This window comes from Cebus imitator, unplaced genomic scaffold (assembly GCF_001604975.1).
Source record: "Cebus imitator isolate Cc_AM_T3 unplaced genomic scaffold, Cebus_imitator-1.0 Scaffold734, whole genome shotgun sequence".
NCBI classification, from domain to species: domain Eukaryota; kingdom Metazoa; phylum Chordata; class Mammalia; order Primates; family Cebidae; genus Cebus; species Cebus imitator.
Window position 1 is genome coordinate 303,864 of NW_016108049.1, and position 18,589 is coordinate 322,452.

Consider the following 18,589-nt stretch of genomic DNA (forward strand, 5'->3'; position numbering starts at 1 on the left):
CAGCTCAGGCGGGGAGCATGGTAGGGGCTCCGCAGGAAATGTTTGAATGCCATTGCAGGACTGCAGTAGGCAAATGATTGACTGATGGTCATTAAACTTAGCACACATTTATTGAGCATTTATGTTAATAATGTCCTGAGGCACTGGAAGACAGGAGCAATGCTTTTTACATGAACAGAAGGGGAGTAAATTATGGTTGAGATAGTTTTGAAGTTAGATATCTTTTATCACTTTTGAGTTCTTTGAAAATTGATTAACTTATGCAAGCCAGAGATATCAACTTTGGTTTGGAATATTTGATTAGTCAGAGCAACCTGTTAGACCTTGACCGTGCTAGAATTTAAATGGTTATGTATCTGTATGTACATATATATATATATATATATATATATATATATATCTCAGAAGTTGTGGAAGAGCTGGCAGGCAGGGAAGGGTGCAGGAACCTACACTTTTTGTGCATCTCATTAGTCTGGGGTGGCTTCTGTTGGAGGAACCAATATACATATTTATATAACATTTGGATAATGGTTTTAGTTTGGAAACTACACTCTATCGTTAGAATCTTAGATGAAAGTGTGAATGAATGTGTGATGAAACCAATCATTGTGTATGTGTGCTGGGGACCCACACAATGGACCCTGAACACTAGTGACAAGGGGCACACGATTCTGTTGCTTGATGTATCCCCTTCCCTGGGCCTCTGCCCCTTCCTCCCTCACACACTTCAGTTTGGCTACTTCTCTTCTCTCACACAGTTTTAGGTTGTTAACAAGTCAGTGGTTAGACTTTTGCCTTCAGCTTCTTCTGTTCTCCCACCAGGGCCCCAACAGTGGTGGGTCTCAGGTTTTAGTGTGTGTAAGAATCACCAGGGAATTTGCTAAAATATGCAGATTTCCTGTGTCCTGGTCCAAAGATCTTGATGGAGTAGGTCTGGCCAGCTCCTGTACAGACCAGGGAAGCTGCACTTTTTTTTTTTTTCATACGGAGTCTTGCTCTGTCTCCCAAGCTGAAGTACAGTGGTGTGACCTTGGCTCACTGCAACCTCCACCTCCTGGGTTCAAGAGATTCCCCTGCTTCAGCCTCCTGAGTAGCTGGGATTACAGATGTGCACCACCATGCCTAGCTAATATTTGTATTTTTACTAGAGACGGGATTTCACCAGGTTGGTCAGGCTGGTCTCAAACTCCTGACCTCGTGATCTGCTCACCTTGGCCTCCCAAAGTGCTGGGATTACAGGCTGAGCCACTGTGCCTGGCCAGGAAGCTCCATTTTTAATAAACCCTTCCAGTGACTTTTACGTAGGGGCCAATTTTTGAAACACTCTTTCCACCTGATGTATAATAGAAAGAGAGGGATACATGAATATGAATATAAACATAAACATGTATGTTTATATTTAAATCTTAGGTACAGTTGAAATTCTGTTACTGGTGTAAAACTATAATAGATCAACTATCGTTTACCTAGTGTTGCTTGTTGTGGAAATTTACACAATTATCTTGCACATTAACTGTCTTTATTGAAGTGTTCTTTTCCTGGTCATGTCATCTTTATCTAACCTCCTTTAGTTACCCAGTCAGAATTAACTCACTTGTTCTCTGAAGACTTTATATTGGTTACTTTTTATTATAACCCTCACTCTTCCCTCCTTTGAATTTTTATTAATTAGTTACATGACTTTCTCCCCTACTGGACTTGAAGTTTCTTCAGGATAGGAATAGCATGTAATTCTTCTCATGATCAAAACATCTAGAACAGCGCCTTGCAGACTTTAAGTCTTAATAGATGTTTTGTGAACAAACGTTGTATTCCTAAGCTGGGGATAGTCCAAACTTCATTTTTCTCAAAGACACTCGGTGAGGCAGGGCTGGTGTTCTTAAGAAACCCGTTTCATAGTTGAGCTCATTAAGTCTCAGAAAAGGAAAAGCAAGGTGAAAGTCCCACTCCAATCAGCAAGAGTTGGTACTACAATTCAAGTTCAGAATCCTGCCCCATCCCAGGCAGACTCCACAGAGCTCTCTTTCAGAGAATGCCACCTAATCACAAGGGTTGAGAGAATGCCCTGCGGGGTCAGTGAGAGAGACCCCACAAATAGCTTCCCTGGAGATTATGCTTTAACAGTTGTTGTGGTCCAGTTAGGTAGCGTCCTGCCTTTGGGTGGGACAGGCTGACGCGCTGGGCTTCCTCCAGTCTCTTCATGGGACAGATTCCCGTGGGGATACACTCTGTTTCCTGTGGTCTTTCTGGGATGAGTAGCAGCTGCAGGATGAAGCTGATGTGACGTTATGTTTGTTGCTTCTTCAGCATAAGCCAACTAAATGGAGCAATTTGACACAAAACCCAGGGTTTTATGACTGACCTGGTGGGATCCAGCCACATCTGGAGGAACCAGATGCAAATAACACAGAGTTGAGGGCCAGGTGAAGAGGGATCCAGCTCCCCACCCTACTCCAACCCCCTTGACTCCCCAAAACCTCTGCAGGAAGCCGTTTCCTTCTGCTGGCCACTTACAGCCAGCAGGTACCTTCCTTGTCCAGAACAAAGCCATTCTGGGAAATGTTAGTATTTTTTCTCTCCCTTTTGCTGCCCTGTTTCTGCCCACACCCTTTCCCTGCTGAGGGACAGTATAAAGTCAAGCCGACCAGGCTGATTCCCATCACCTTCATAGAATTCTGGTCACGTTGCTGGACAATTTTCCATACTTTAAATGGGAATCCTTTAAACTGTTTTTTTTTTTTTTTTTAAATTAGGCTGGCATTCCATTGTTCCAAGGATTCATCTCCATCCTTATTATTTTTTTACCATGTCATTTTCTTTCTTTGTCATTAGTGCAGAAATTCCATGATGTCACCATTCTCTGAGTTTTGTGTCTAGTTTTCCTCAGTCTCGGCTTTTAATTCTTGAGTTCAGCCCGATACTGAAATGTACAAACAGGCATTACAGGCTGTCCCTCCTCCACACAACATGGCGGCCAGACATTTGTAGGGAAGAGCTTGTCCAACTCACCAACTCACCTTAGTTTGTTGTTGTTGTTGTTGTTGTTCTGGTTTTTTTTTTTTTTTCTTTTCCATGTCAGGCTTTTAGAAACCTGAAGTCATGGTTTTTAATTTCTGTCTCTAGTGACAAGCAGAAAAAAGTGATGAGGAAAGGGCTTTCTTGGCCCAACCAGAAACAGAAACTAAGAACCCATGACTGTATTCCCTCCCCTGGACACCCCTCAGTTTGCCACATGGAGCTGCTCTCTAGGCAAAGCTGGATGATCTGCTGGAGAGCTGGTGGAGACCCACTTGTGATCTTGATCAAAGGCTTGAGAGGAGGATTGCTGGGGTTAGCTAACAGGCTAGCTTGGAGCAGTGTCAAGTGTTCAGGTGGGGGTTAGTAAATATTTTTTTTTACTAATGATGATGTGCTGATATAATTTAGCCTGGTGAAGATGATGCCCAGGGGAAACTTTAACAGCCTTCCAATATGTGGGAAGGAAATATGTTGAAAGAACAGTGAGGAGCACTAACCCCAAAGTTGCAACACATTGCTAGCTTCAGTTTCTCCACTGACCTCTGCCTCTCACTTGCTTCCAGAGTGAGTCCCAAGATGGCTGTGGGGTCTTGGCTTCTCTGCTTCTTGGCCAATGCCTGCCTGTATCTGTAGACTCTTCCCTAAATCCTTGGATCCTAGTTACTCTGCTGTAGATGAGTACCACAGTTTCTATCTTTGAGCCACAGTTTTTGGCATAAGAAATTAAAAGGGGCAGGCTCTGACTGTGGACTCTGTTCACTCCCCGGTTTTAGCTTCAGGACTCAGTATAACAGAGAAGAAAAACTTAAATTGAGAGATTCCGTTTCCCTTTCTCTCTATTACTGCCACGTGTTTAATGCCCCCCTCCCCCAACCCATCTGTAATCCTCACCCAGCCTTTGGTTACTCAGCTCTAGTGGATCTGTGCCCTCTTGTTTGGGGACATTGGTCCTACACTTTTTCTCTGAAATTCTTGGCTCTTCTAGCCAACAGAATTTTCTTAAACTTAAGTCAAATCAGACTTCCACTGAGACATAGGTTGGAAGGGGTGATAATTAGTAGCAGTGGGAGTAGGAGTGGCCAGCAGTGGCCACTAGGCACTCTAGGCAGCCTCACTTGTGAGCCTCAAATAGTGGATAACAACTCTCCCATCCTGGGGTATCTCGGTCACTAAAATACCTGGCACAGGGGCAGGTGCTGATAGAAGGTGACCTCTGGTGGTCACTGAATTAATGTAATGATCTCAACCAGGGCCACTTATAGTTGTCTGTACACACGTGTGTTTATGTGTCTGTGTGGGTAAGAATTCACACATATGGCGCTCTCTTAGCATTTGTGTGATAGACTTATAAGAATTCTGTTTTATTGGCTTACTTTTCTTTTTGGTGGATCTTCTGTATCTTCTCAAACTTTAAATATTGGAGGGTCCCAGGATTCAGCCAAGATGTATTCTCTATTTATATTCATACCCTAAAGCCACCTGTATGCTGATAGTTTCCACATGTATGTTCCCGCACCCCCATCTCCCGTCCAGCTGCAGCTGTCCACATGTCTACTGGCATCTCCACGTGGATGCTGAGAGGCATCTCATACTGAAAATAGCCTGAATGGATCTGCTTTGTCACCACTCCTTAAACCTAGTTTGCTCCAGCCGGTGACGTCAGCTGCATGGCTCCATTTTTTCAGGCCATCCATCAACCATGGGGTCCTGGGGTCCTGGATTCCTCTTTCTCTTGCATCCCATGTTCAATTCATTAGCAACTCTTGTCAGTAAAATCTTGAAAATATACTGGATTATTTCTAACTACCTGTTACTGCTCTTGACTTTGGACAATATGTTATTATCAACCAATGACCATTTGAAAGTACGCAGAGTATTTGACTTATTTGAGCAAAATCTTCCCATGGCTTGTCATCTCACCCGGAAACCAGTTTGAAGAATAACCACAGCCTCACGGCACTGCACGGTGAGGCTACAGACGCCGTCTTGGCCTCAGTTCCCAAAGCACCCTTCCCTTGCACTGCGCTCCAGCTGCGCGCTGCGCTCCTCCTCATTCTTGCAGGATACCCAACCCCCTCTCCACTGGGGCTTTGCTCTTTCCTGTGCCTGGTGCACACCTATCCAATATGTTTACATATTCTCCTTCCTTCACCACGGTGTAGGAGCAAATGTCTCTTTATTAGAGGGTCTTTTTCTGACCACCGTCCCCAATGGCTTCACACCTTGTCATTCTGTTCCCTTGTCCCACTTCATTTTCTTGGAGCCCTCCCCAGTGCCTGTGAGATCTTTCGTGGGTGTGTTCCTGTTCCCTGCAGTCGTCCCTGCTAGAACATCAGCACGCTCCTCTCATGTTCATTTGTATCATCAGTACCTGGAACAATGCTGGGACCGTTCAGTGCATATTTGTTGGGCGAATTCATCTATGCCATTTAGGTTTAATTTTTTGATTTGGTAATTTGAAGATCTAACTATTTCTCTTCCCCAAAATAAATGATGAACTTTTCTTTCTACTCTAAACTTTGCTTTTTCTGCCCTTTTCATCGCTTACACTATTTTGGGTATCATGTTTGATAGTGGGAAAACTAAACAAATCTACTGAGAGATGAAAAGCCATCTCCAACAAACACTAATGTAATCATAACAAACTGTGCAATGAGTAATACCATTCTAGAATAAAATTATAGAAAACCTTTTTTAAAAAATAGACGTTACCACTCATGGTGGACTTGGTAGCATGATAATTATTGGTTTTAGAATTTAAGTTAAAATCCAGTATGTTGTGTTTTACATTTAGCTAAAACATAGATGAAAGACTAGAAAAGTGTGTTAAATATTACAATTTCATAGAGCAAGAAAATCATGGCACAAGATAAGCACCCCTTATTTTCTCGTGATATATGTGAAACAAACTCTTCAACTGCTCAAAACACCAAGTGAGGTTGCTACACTTCAGTTGGAGCGCATTGGAATGTCATCATGGAAGGAGATTCATTTGTGGATTGTCAGATCCCAAAATGCTGACAGATGTAGGTCAAATTCTGTCTCAGTGAGATAATTGTATAACAGAACGTTTTAAAGGCTCATTTCAGTGGCCCACGTAGTGTCTAAAGAACCAAGAGACTCTGGATGACTTCAAGGAGTTTGTAGCAGTGGAATTTGGTCGAAACTGACAGTTCCCAGCTCGCCTCTGCACTTCTCTGAGCTGGTAACCAACACTTCTTGCCTCTCATGTTGCAACATGAGAGGTGCCTGTGCTCTGTTTATGCTTTAGTTTCTCTCCCTCTCTCTCGGACTGTAAGCTCTTCTAGGGCAGAAGATGTGTCTGATTCATATTTTCTGTTCCCATCAAAACCTGGCATAGTTCCTGGCCTGCAGCACGGGCTCAAAAATATTAGTTAAACAGATTCGTTGATTTTTGGTCAGATAGAACTGAAATCTGCAGTGCAAAGTTTTGACCTGCAGAAAAATCCGAGTTTATAGCCCCAATGCCAAGTGTTTCTCATAGCCATTTGTTTTTCTGCAGACACTTTTGTTTTATTTTAGATGTGTGAAAGCTTCTGGAAGCTGTTTTGTGATGGAACCCTTGTTAAAATTAACAATTAAAGTTTCTAATCATATTTTCCTTTTAAAAATGGACACATGTTGTGAATCCCTTCAGCAACAAGTTTATGTTGATGATGTTTTGTGGGTAATTGGCCGCTCTTATTTTTTTTTTACAACACCTTAATCTCAGAAATGGATTATTTGCAAAGTTGGCATTCTTTGATGGTTTAATGAGTTTACAAATGGATGCTAGTGGATTAAAATTACATTCTAAACAGAGGAAATAAATCTGTGGCTTCTCCAGTTTTTTTTCTGACATCTGCATATGGCCCTTGGAAAACTTTGGTAAAGAGAACACAGTGCTAATGGCCTTGGTGAATGAGTCAGACCCACCATAGCTCACAGAATTGCCTTCATATGGGGGATGCTGTCCGAGGCTGACATTTTCAGTTCTGTGAACTTCTAGCCAGCTAGAGAGCTCCTATTCCTTTGCTTCCCTACCTGTCATTACTTGGGCTAATAGGACACCCTCCATAGTTGGTACCAATGTAAAGATTGCCTGGGAGCAGAGATCTTTCCAGCAGCTGAGGTGTCACCCCAGTGTTACTGTTACCTGGAAGGAGGACTGTAGGATCCAGCTCTAAAGCCGATCGGCTTTTCGTCCCAGGGGTACCTTTGAAAGTCTCTGTGATTGCCAGTGGTCGGGGTCAATTGTGCGGATGTCTTTAAACGTGTCTCACTGGTGACCAGAAAGTGTCAACATGACAGATAGGCTATGAGCGGCTCCTCCTCCCTGCCTATTCCCTGGGATGTCAGCTCCATTTGCTTGTGGAGATCAGATATTTTTGTAACTCCTAACAGCACGCGGGCTTTCACGGGGCAATCCGTGAAAAATCTGTTTCATTGGCTCCGTGGCTTGTTGTTGACCCACAGGAATGAGGGACACCTGAGGACCTGGTGAGTGCACCGTAGGTACATGATCCAGGAATGAGACGTGTGACGACAAGAGTGACAACCTTCCAGGGCTGGCCTCGCAAAGAAGTGGTTTTGCCACCACCAATTGCCAAGGGAATCTAAGACATTTGGTTTCTGTGTTTTGTATGTGCTCAGTCTTCTTCTACCCTTGACAGAGGGTCATTTCTGTGTGTATTTCAAAGGCCCATTGAGTCATATGTCTTTTGATACCAGACAGCCCAACTTCCTATATTGCAGTAAGTCAAGAAAGGGGCTGTCAAAATAACATCTCCAGGTATCACTTTCTTTAATGTCAGGTCTTGAGCTTTCCTATGGAGTTACCTAATTTTATTACCACTTTTAACTCTTTACCCCCATTACCACCTCCCTCTAAAACTTATGCTAACCTGGCCAGAAGATTCTGCACTGTCCCCCCAAGACTGGAAAGCCCCACTATGCCTTCTGAGCCCCGGATCCTACAGGGTAGTTGGAGTTGGACCTCCAATATGTGGTTTATCATCTTCTACCTAGTTCAAAAGAACTCACCACAAAGGCACAAAAATATTCATAGAATTTCATCGCCCCATTCTTTTTTGTTTTCCTTTTGGGCAGAGGAAGAAGCAGATTTATTATTCGTCATGTGCTGAAGGGCACCCAGCGGTGTAAAATAACCAGAGGTGCTGGGGAGGCAGCCCGGCCTCCTGCGCGCGAAGCCACACCGCTTTGCAGGGCTTCCTTCTCTTTCACCCCTGGCCTGCAAATTCTTCCCAGGAGTCTTTTTTTTTTTTTGAAAGTGTTCTCTGCAGCACTGACTCCATCCCACATCCCAGCTGTTGGAGGCCCTTCTGTTAGGAAGAAAAAAGGGTTGGCTGAGGCATTTGGGCCACATAAAGGCAGGCTGCCACCATGACCCCTCTCGGTTCACAAGCCTGGCTTCTGTCCGCTGGCGGAGTGGGATGCAACCTACCTGTTGGTTTTTTGGTTTGCTTTTGGGAACTGAGCACGGTGGCAGAGCTGCATCTGTGGCAGCACCAACGGGGCTTAATCCCAGGCTCCGCATGTTCCGTCCGCTCCAGTGACGCGAATGTGCCGTTGCCAGCAGGCCCTTTGCTTATATGATGTGCAGCCTAATAAGAAACAGGCAGTGCTACTTTCTTTGGGCTACTATTTTTATTTGGTGGTGGTTGTTTTGTGTTCTGCCACCTCTAATGTTTTGGTTCTATTTCAAAATATGATTAAACAGAATGAGGAGCCATTTGACACTGCCCTGTTTTAAATCAGACCTCTACTTGAACGGGCGGGACACTCTAATGGCCCGTGTTTCTTTGTTCCGTGAGTTTCTTGAAAAAGCCAGAAAAAAAAAAAAAAAAAAAAAAAAAAAAAAAAAAAAAAAAAAAAAAAAAAAAAAAAAAAAAAAAAACAAAAAAAAAAAAAAAAAAAAAACCCGGCCTAAACCCTTAAGCCAAATAGGACCCAAAAAAATCTCTCCAACAAACTAAAGCCCCTTAAAAAAATGGAAATGTTAGGTAAATATCAGAAGGGCCTCCTTATTAATCCCCTGTTGCCTCTTCTGGCACGTGTCATATTTTCAAGGTATAGGATCAGGAGAACACTGTCATTTAGTGATGTATTAGGGCCATACATCATCAGAACATCGTCTTTGTAGAGGATATGGGTACTAAAAGACACGATTCTGGCCAGACAGAACCGCAGGGGGTCTTACTTCTTTCCTCCACCCCCCTGCCTTTTTCTTTAATCTCCCTCTGTTTTGTGTTGCAGAGAAGTGAATTTCTTCATGGGATATGACTTGTTGCAAAATAATCGGGGGGCCCCAGTGGGCTTCATAAAGTCTTTTTAAATGGTCGGGCTTCAAGGGCAGCTTTGTTCAGAGTTTGCACTGTGAACTGGGCCAGAGGAGGCGGTGTTTGCCAGGTCCTGGGTCTCTGGGGTAAAGACTCGTTGAGCCTAGACAGGAGGGAAAAAGAATAACACTCCCAGATGGAGTGCAATGAATTGCGTGATGTTCTTGCAAGACATTTTAACATTAAGTCTACAAAATTATGGCCGTGGGATGCTGCAAGTCTCCCAGGAGAGTACGCCCTCCTGCTCAAGTCAAAGAAGAAATGAGAGGACTTGGCAGGTTTGGGTCCAGGTTTTGGTCAGCCTTGCAAATGACCAGGCACTCAGAGACTGGGACTTGTTTTGAGTTTTTAAGTCAGAGACTTAATCTGTCTTTCCTAAAAGGCACTATTTTTACTCGTGTGTTCAAAATGAAACCATAAAGCACTGAGGTTTATAAAGGTCTGAGAATGGGGTGCTTAGCAAAGGCAAACATTTAAATTCTTAGCTGCAAGAGAAAGGTAGCTCATTTAGCCTCTAAACCAAGCTGTATAGCACAGTGATGAAATCATAGGCTTTGCTATCAGAGTCCTGGGTTTGAATCTCTGCCCTGGCTATATAAACCTCGGTGGGAGCCATTTAAACTTTCTGTGCCTCAGTTTACTTACCTTTAAGATGGGGTGGGAGGTAAATCAGTGCCTTCTTCAGGTTTTTTGCAAGGTTTAAAGACAAAATACACAAAATACATTCAGCATGGTGGGGGATGTAATAGGTTTTCTATAAATGTCGAGTGTCATTATTCTTAATAGTTCAGCAGCCTACCTGCAAAAAACGGTATGTTACTTCATTGTTTGGTTAGAGATAGATCAGCTTTGTTTGTGGCCCTGACTATGGAAGAGATTTGCAAAAGCAGTGGAGGTTGGGGTTGCAGAAAGTTCTGGAAATGCCACTTTACCTTAAAGGCTTGAGGCATAGTATGCAGAGGCCACAGCTGACACCTCCCATCTCTTGGACTAAACTCAGTTGGGAAGGAGGTCTTGGGGGAAACCACTTCTTTCAGGTTCATCTTCTTCACCTTAGAAAGGTTTTTATTCATTTTGTCTTTCTCTCTATTTTTTCAAGTTCTGTTGAGTTGAGAGACATGACCCAGAGCCTTGCGCTTGTATGCTTAGGCTTCGTGGCCGATCAACCTGCCTTTTATTTTTTTCTTCCAGATATTTCTGTGTAAGAGTTATGGGGAAGTCAATTTTCCTATCAGTAATGAAGAATGAGCAAGGAAAAGCTTAATTAAAATAATAAATCATCAATCAAATTTAATACTGCCATTGGCAACCACTGGGCTATCTCAGGGCCCCCCTACCCATGCTCCGCTATTTTTTTCCAAGAGATTGAGAACAGATTTTGTCCAAAGGAGACGGGCTGGAGCAGGTACAAGCTTGCATTCTGTCCTCTCTGTGAGTTCATGCTCACTTGTTAAGGATTTCCCCTGGCCAAAGGTTGTAGAGAGGTCATCACTTTATTTTACCATTTCCAATGATCAGAACTGGTGATAAGCAATGAAATCTCATTGGGTGCAGTGGCTCATAGCTGTAATCCCAGCACTTTGGGAGGCCAAGTTGGGAGGATCGCTTGAGCCCAGCAATTTGAGACCAGCCTGGGAAACATAGTGAGGCCTTGTCTCTACAAAAAAAAAATAAAAATAAATTAGCCAGCTGTGATGGTGTACGCCTGTAGTCCCAGCTACTTCTGGAGGCTGAGACGAGAGATTGTTTGAGTTTGGGAGGTTGAGGCTGCAGTGAGCCATGGCTGTGCCACTGCATTCCAGCATGGGTGATGGAGCAAGACTCTGCCGCAAAGAAAAGCAATGAAATCTTGCCTCTTTGGGTCTTTGGTTGCTGCCAACACACTTCCTTTCTTAGCTTTGGTTTTCATCTCTTCATTCTAGATCCTTGAAGGCTTCAAGTCAGGTCTGCTTGCCCAAATCCTGGCTGATCTCTTCCATGGCACCTCTCATAGGTTATCTCATACCAGGGCAGGAACGTGGCAGGAGACCCTGTCTGTTTGACCCTGGTGGTCTGTCCAGAAAAATCTGCAGACTAGCTTAACTACATACTGGTCTATTCCTAAAATCTCAACAGTCCTATTGGAGCTAACCTAATTTGAATATGACACTCCTATGCATTTTAGTGCTGTGCCTTACAAACGAACCTTCCCAGCTGGTCCCATAAGCCAGGCTGGGAACTGGATTGTGTTCCCAGGTCCACTGCTTGCTGCTTCTTTGAGAGATCTGAGACAGTTAGCTTCATTGTGTGCCATTTCTCCATCTGCAAATCTTAAGAAACCTGTGAGGATTAATGAAATAATGTCTATAGACCTCTTTAGAAGAAAGGTGCTATGTAAACATGAAGTATTATTCTTCTGTTTATGAGAAGGGGTATAATATTGCCTGGGAGAAATTGTGACCTATGCTCAAAAGTGCTATAAAGTTCCCTTTGGCTCTTTGGGATCTGGAATTGTGTTACAACGGGAATACTTCAAGGAGAAGTTGACCTCTTTGACTTCATACACAGAGAGACTAGAAATTCCAATGAGAATATACGTTGATGTGGGATCGGCTTCCCCTGCTCCCTCCTCCTTGGGGCACTTGAAATAAGACATCCATATGCCTAACAACAAATTCCTACTTGAGCCATCTTGAGACTCTCCACGTGGAACACTATTGTGTAAATTCTCTGATAATAAACATTTGAGTAAGCATGCAAGTGTCCTGTTTGTGCTCACAAAGGATGATGGCTTTCGAATCAAGGTGAAATTCTCTTTCGTGCTTCTTGCTGTGCTAGAGGTTACACCGCAGTGTTTGTGTGATCTGCTGATGCCTGTTGTCTTATTTCCCCAAGAGCTTGTAGGTTTCTGGAGACTGGGACCCTTGCTGCATGATTTCTGTCTGTCTCCCACAGCACTGAGTATAGTGACACATGTGCCAAGGCTTTGTTTTTCACCTTTGGAGCCTCCACGGCTAAGCAACATTTCCTCTCAAAATCGCCAGGCTGGGGCATCTGTCCTAGGAGCTGATAACGTGGGAAATTGGCTATTTGGGAAGAATGTGGGTCTACCCCCATGGGTATTTGTATTTTGGTGGAGAATTCTTGAAGGCAGCGAAGTCTGTAAGTTCATCTCCAAAAAAGACTACTGCGATAAAATAACAGGGAACTCTGTCGCTTTATTCCCTGCAGTCACACTACCTGGCCTGTGTGCTTCATTGACATATTGAGTATTGTTCACTGGGGCAGAAAAACAGCACAACCTCACAGCCTTCTTAATTTTCTGAAAGAGGATCTGCGACGTTGAATTTGCTAGTTTGCCAAATGACAGCTGTTTGCCTCCCAGGCAGGCTTTGCTGTCATCGGAGACAGGGATGGAGGGAAAATAATGCCATCATCTAGGGGAAGGGTCTCGTGCTGATCTGCCACCTTCGCAGCATGGCTCATCAAATGGACGATCAGCAGGCAGGCACGAGGTGTTTTCATGTCCACTCTTATTTCAAGGGATTTGTGATGGTGTTTCATAGTCTAAAAATAAAGGATCCTACCCTCATCTTATTAGCTGCTGTGATTTCCTCTCCAGATTTTGATTCTATTATTTGTTATTATAAATGAAAGGTCAGGGAATACTTTTCGTATTCCATAATGGGATTGGTTCTGGAAGAATCTCTGAAAAAAAAAAAAAAAAAAACGTTCAAAACATTGGGGCTTGGAATAGAACAGAAACATCTCAAAAGCATGTTTTTCTGGTTGAGGAAGGCACACAAGAACGTTTCACAGTGGTGCTCTGCTAACTTCTCGGTACCCCTTCGCGCTATGCTCACGGGAGAGCTCATTTCCCTCCACACCAGACACTGGGAAATGCTCCCGAGGCGCTGGCGGTCTCAGGGCTGCAATTCAGGAGACCAGGGCACTCTGTGCTGCCATCGCGTGGCAGATCTCAGGCACAGCAAACTGGTTGCCGGAATCCTGCTTGAACTTGGCTTGCGGCTGGAGCTGTGGTTTGGCTCACATCCTTATAGAGCTTTGTTGCCAGTCATGTTGATTTTTTAAAAATGTTTTACTCTCTATGCCCCCTTTTAGTTTTTCATGTTGGCACTTCATTTAATGTGCCTCTAGGGGCTATGTTTTGGGTTTTGATGTATTTGATCAATGTTAGAGAATCGGTTAATGATCTTCCTGAAAGGAGGCAGTAGTGCAGACACCTTAGACAACAGGTAGACCACTGACTGGCAACGCTGGCAACCCTAGAAATAGGGACACATGGGAGGCTGAGGATGAAAGATGCAGTGAGGTTTATTGCTCTTATTCATTGGTTAGGTTCTGACCTTTTCCTTGAGTGCATTTTTACCACCATTTCTCTTGTTTAGATCTGAGGAGACTCAAACCCAAGCTGGAATTTGGGGAAAACTGTTTGAAGATGCCAGTCTGAGTTTTGGAGGCATGATAGGCACATCCCCGTTGATATCCAAATTGGAAGGACTTTCCTTGTTACCAGAAAACAGCTGGTGTCTGCAGACCTTCCCGTGGTTGGTCATGACACAGGCTCCTGGAGTCGCTCTGCTCTTGTTAGAGAGTTCCTGTCTGGAGCCACCAGGAAGGCACCAATCTCCCCTGGGGCCTCAGGGCAGGAACATTGTTTTGTTCTCTTCTGTATTCTGAAAGCCTGGGAAGGAGCAAAGTGCATTTAACTGCAGATCTCTATTTGTATTCCAGATCTGTCTCTTGGGCGACCCTGGGCAAGATTCCTAACCTTTATCCTTTCTCTGTAAGATGGCGATCATGAGGAATTTATGGTGTAAAAAATGCACGTAAGATTCTTAGCACAGAGCCTGAACACACATAGAACGAGTTCAGTAAGTGTGAGCCAGTATTAGAAAATGTTTCTTGAATGAAGACGTGGACGGAATGAGCCACGACCTTGTGCCATGGCAGTGAATGCCACGTAGTGCATGTGGGCATGAGGCAGCCCGGGGATGAGGGAGTCCTGAAGGCCTGGCTTTGCGTGTGCCACTTCTCACCAGAGCCACTGGCTCCAGGACAAGTGTTTTTGTCTCTTGGCAAAATTGGGAAAGCGAATGGAGTACTCTTAATTAACCTGTGTTTGAATTTACTCTGTAGCTGCTGGACTCAATTAAGGAAATGGAGGAAACCAGGCTCTCACCAGCAATTCCCTGAACTTTTAAATTTTTTTCTTGGGAGGTCTGGGATTCCAAAGACATACTCCACATCCATGCCAATCAGACACCAGGGCAATGATCAGATATGGCAGTTCTGTACCAATGCGACCATTGATAAGATATTTTAAAACTTCCAGTATAATCAGAGGGGGAGAAACCCACTAAACCTACAGCTAAGGTTTAGGTTTGCTTTCTGTGTATGTACCAAAAAAAAAAAAAATCCAGATGTGAATCAGCAAACCATCTGGTTGGAATAACTTTTATGCTGGACTGTAATTACAAGCTATTTATTATGAATCTTGGGATCCTGTGATGGATTTTGACTGGCTCCCAGGTTTCTAAGTCAGCAAAGAGTTCCTATATTTAAACGAGTGTATACCTTCGCATTTATCAGATCCCAGATTAAGTCTTCACTTTGACTGCCCCTAGAGCTTTGAACTCTCTGTATCTGAAGATTCTTCCTTTCAGAGAGGAGATGTGCTTGGGAGTGGCACTTGGCTAAGGACTGCAGCCAGGTTTGCTGAATGCATAAAGCCAAAATGTTCTGGTAATAGAAGCTCTGTTAATGAAGTTCCTTTCACAATTTTCCTGGGGTGGGAGAGTCAGTATCAAAATATAGCTTGCAAGAACTACACTTTTCAAAATGAAGTTACTGTCAACAGTGCCAAACAGCATATATACTCCGGAGGGAGCAAGAACCCATCATAGTTCAGAGACAGAGAGGGCAGGGTCCCGCCTTCTAGCCCTAGTGACCTGTTTGGATGGGACTGCCACTCATGACCGTCCTGGTACTGGAAGATAGGACTTTGTTAATCTTCTCCCCCATAACTCTGCTGCGTAGGTCTACATCGTCCTCAGAATCACTACACATTCCTTTGGTCTTCCTTCAAGCTCCAGAGCCGTTGGCACAAATGCTTTATTGAAACTAAATACATAATACATACAATGAGATTAAGATAACATAGAAGCCTGCATAGTTATATCCTGTTCCTTAGCCGTTGAAGCAGCTCAGTGGCTGAGCCCAGTCAAGCCAATCCGCAGCTTCACTCACAACTTCAAGATGTGATGCTAATTCTTTGGGATTTCTACAGCTATTAAATACGTGTCTGAGTAGAAAAAAAAAAAAAAGTCCTTGATGACTTTGGCGGGAGTGGGGAAGATTATTAATTTTTAAAAAATATGTCTCTTTAATTTGAATGGTTGCCATAACAATGTATGACTTTTGTAGCTTAAGAAGAGAATTATAAAAATAAATCTAAGGACCATGACTTATAGTTAGCCTTGATGCCACTATCATCATGGAGAAGATTGGGTGAGGGAAGGAGTTCTGGGGGACGTGGGGCCAGCATGCTTGGCTTCAGATTGTAGATCTGCTGTTCACAAAGGGACTGTGGACAGCTCCTTATCCCAGCTCAGCCCCAGTGGCCACAGAAATACTCTCCCAACAGCAGTAGTTTCTAACTCAACGTTTGTTGGAATTATCTGGGACCTTGAACAAATACCCATGCCTGGTCCTTAGATGAACCAGATCTGACCTTCAGGGGTTGGGAGACCACACCAGTGTTTGTTAAGAACTCCACAGGGGATACTAATTTGCAGCTAAGGATGAAGGCTACTATCTCACAGGATTTTAGGAGTAAATGAGGTTAGTCCCTTGAGGGCATGCACCATATACAGATCCCCAAAAAAGAAAGAGAGAGAGAGAGAGAGAGAGAGAGACTGGATGACAGGTGACTCAGGTCACCCTCCCATCACAAGGAAAACCAGAAAAAACAAAACAGCAGCAGCAACCCCTGCAGGTGTGGGGTGCAGGTGACTGTGGATTGATCTCCTTTCTCTGGGTGTTGAACAAGTCCTGGGACTGTTCAGGAATATTCACCATGTTCATCCCAGTGTTCCTTAACTGAAATGAGAGTCGTTTTCTATGTGTGCTATTCAGCGGACAAGTTTGAGCAACACTAGTCATGGCTAATTGTTTCTGTGCCTCAGTTGGCCTTGCAAAAGCCGTAGGGTAGGAAAATAACAGGACTGATGTGGAAACAGCTGTAGGCAAGGCCAGGCCCGACCTTCCCCATAGAACTCACTCTCGGGCAGTTGTGACTATGCGTCAGAGGGAGTGGGGTTCTGGGACCCGCAGATGTTCTGATCTTTGAGAGGAGAGGCGATGGCAACCTAGATTTATTTTAGAATTAGACCCTGGAAGCGTCTTGGGGAGCTCCGGAACTCGCAGGGAATTTCAGGGCGGCATAGAAGGTGACAAGTTTTATTTTGAAACTACCTTAGGGTTGGACCGTGGTGCTTGAGCTTGGTTTGGGCTCCCAGACTCCAACACACACACACACACACACACACACACACACACACACACACACACACACACATCCCTGCAGGCTTACATGTATCTCCTTGGTTCTGAGGAAAAAATGGTGAGATCTTCCTCAGTTTCATGACATTGAAGCATACTGGTTATACTTGAGGAGTGCCTCAAATTTGTTGTCAGGGCCGAGTCTGGATTTCTTTTTTATTAATACATATTCAAGGTGAGCAGAGCTGGCCAGTTGCTCCTCTCCAACCTGCCTCCAAGTCAGGCACTGGTAGTGCTTGCTGTCATCCAGGGAAGGGCATAGGTGCGCATGCACTTATGTCTTCATCTTGAATTCCATCTCTCCCACTGGAAATCTGGGTAATCTTGGAAAAGTCAGCTACCTTCTCTGAGCAACAGTTTTCTTGTTTGTGAAATGGGGATAATGATACTGACCTCACAGAATTTGAGTGAGAATGAAAGCACCTAGCATGTGGTCACCACTTGGTAGAGCTCACATTTTGTTGAATTTTTGAGACAGTATTTTTGGTTCAGGTGCATACAATCCACATACAAGCAGACATATACGGTGACGTTTGTATGTTCTCTAAGACATTTTAACAGCTAACCTTTCAGGAAAAAGCCAAAGATGCAAATGTTCACCATACTTTCATTAGCGTAAGTGCTAATATAACGCAGCTGTCCCACAGCCGTAAAACACTGACGACCGTGTCTCTGCTTGGAATGTAGAATATTATTTTTTCTTTTACCGAGCCGATTCAATACTCAATTTTGTCATTATTTGAGTTGGAACTTTAGATTGCTGCATTTTAATGCACTCTACTATTAAGGATTGTTGGACAGCCATGTGAAAATATTTTTGTTCTCACGATGCAGTCCTGGCTCAGGTAGCCAAACAGGCAAAATATGGTTTACATAAATATTATCGTTTCTGTAGTGTGTACTAAAAAGAAACCTTATAACAGAGCAGGAGACAACTTCTCCCTCGGTAATTGGTTATCTAGGTGAAGCTGGCTTTTTAAAGAAGGGACTTTTCATCTCCTCACATCCGACTCTGATCTCCAAAGTCCTGCGTTCCTGGGTGGGAATTTCTGTTTCAGGGACAGCAAAATCCTATTCGCTCTCACAGTGTTTTCTTGCCAAGTAAAGGCAACATAAGAGGCGGGCTGGGAAAACCTCTGCCATGTGTTAGGATTTGGGGAATTCTGTTTGATGTTTATTTCAAATGTCTCCTGTCTCTTTTTACCTAGAACAAGGAAGTGACATGTAAGAGAGAGAAGTGCCCCGTGCTGTCCCGAGACTGCGCCCTGGCCATCAAGCAGAGGGGAGCCTGTTGTGAGCAGTGCAAAGGTGATTGATGTCTTGGCCATCTTCTCTCCTGGCTGCTGCTTCAGGCATTTTTATTTCTCTTTCTCTCACCTTTCTTTTCACTCAGCTCTTGGCTGGGGTGCATGTGAGTGGAGAGGAGGGTGTGTGTGTGTGTGTGTGTGTGTGTGTGTGTGTGTGTGTCTGGGGTTGGAAGGAAGGGTGCTCTCCTAGAAGAGAGATGAAACTATGTGCCGGGTGCGGTGGCTCAAGCGTGTAATCCCAGCACTTTGGGAGGCTGAGGCGGGTGGATCACGAGGTCAAGAGATTGAGACCATCCTGGTCAACATGGTGAAACCCCGTCTCTACTAAAAATACAAAAAATT

At 44.0% G+C, this 18,589-nt stretch overlaps 1 protein-coding gene across 1 annotated transcript in view; it reads left to right on the forward strand.

Annotated features, from left to right (window-relative positions):
• The window catches only part of BMPER (BMP binding endothelial regulator), a 235,546-nt gene that overhangs the window by 14,075 nt on the left and 202,882 nt on the right, over window positions 1-18,589 (forward strand). The window contains exon 3 of the mRNA XM_017519293.2: window positions 18,149-18,248. Within this exon, the coding sequence (XP_017374782.1) occupies window positions 18,149-18,248 (100 nt within the window). The remainder of the gene's footprint in view (window positions 1-18,148; window positions 18,249-18,589) is intronic.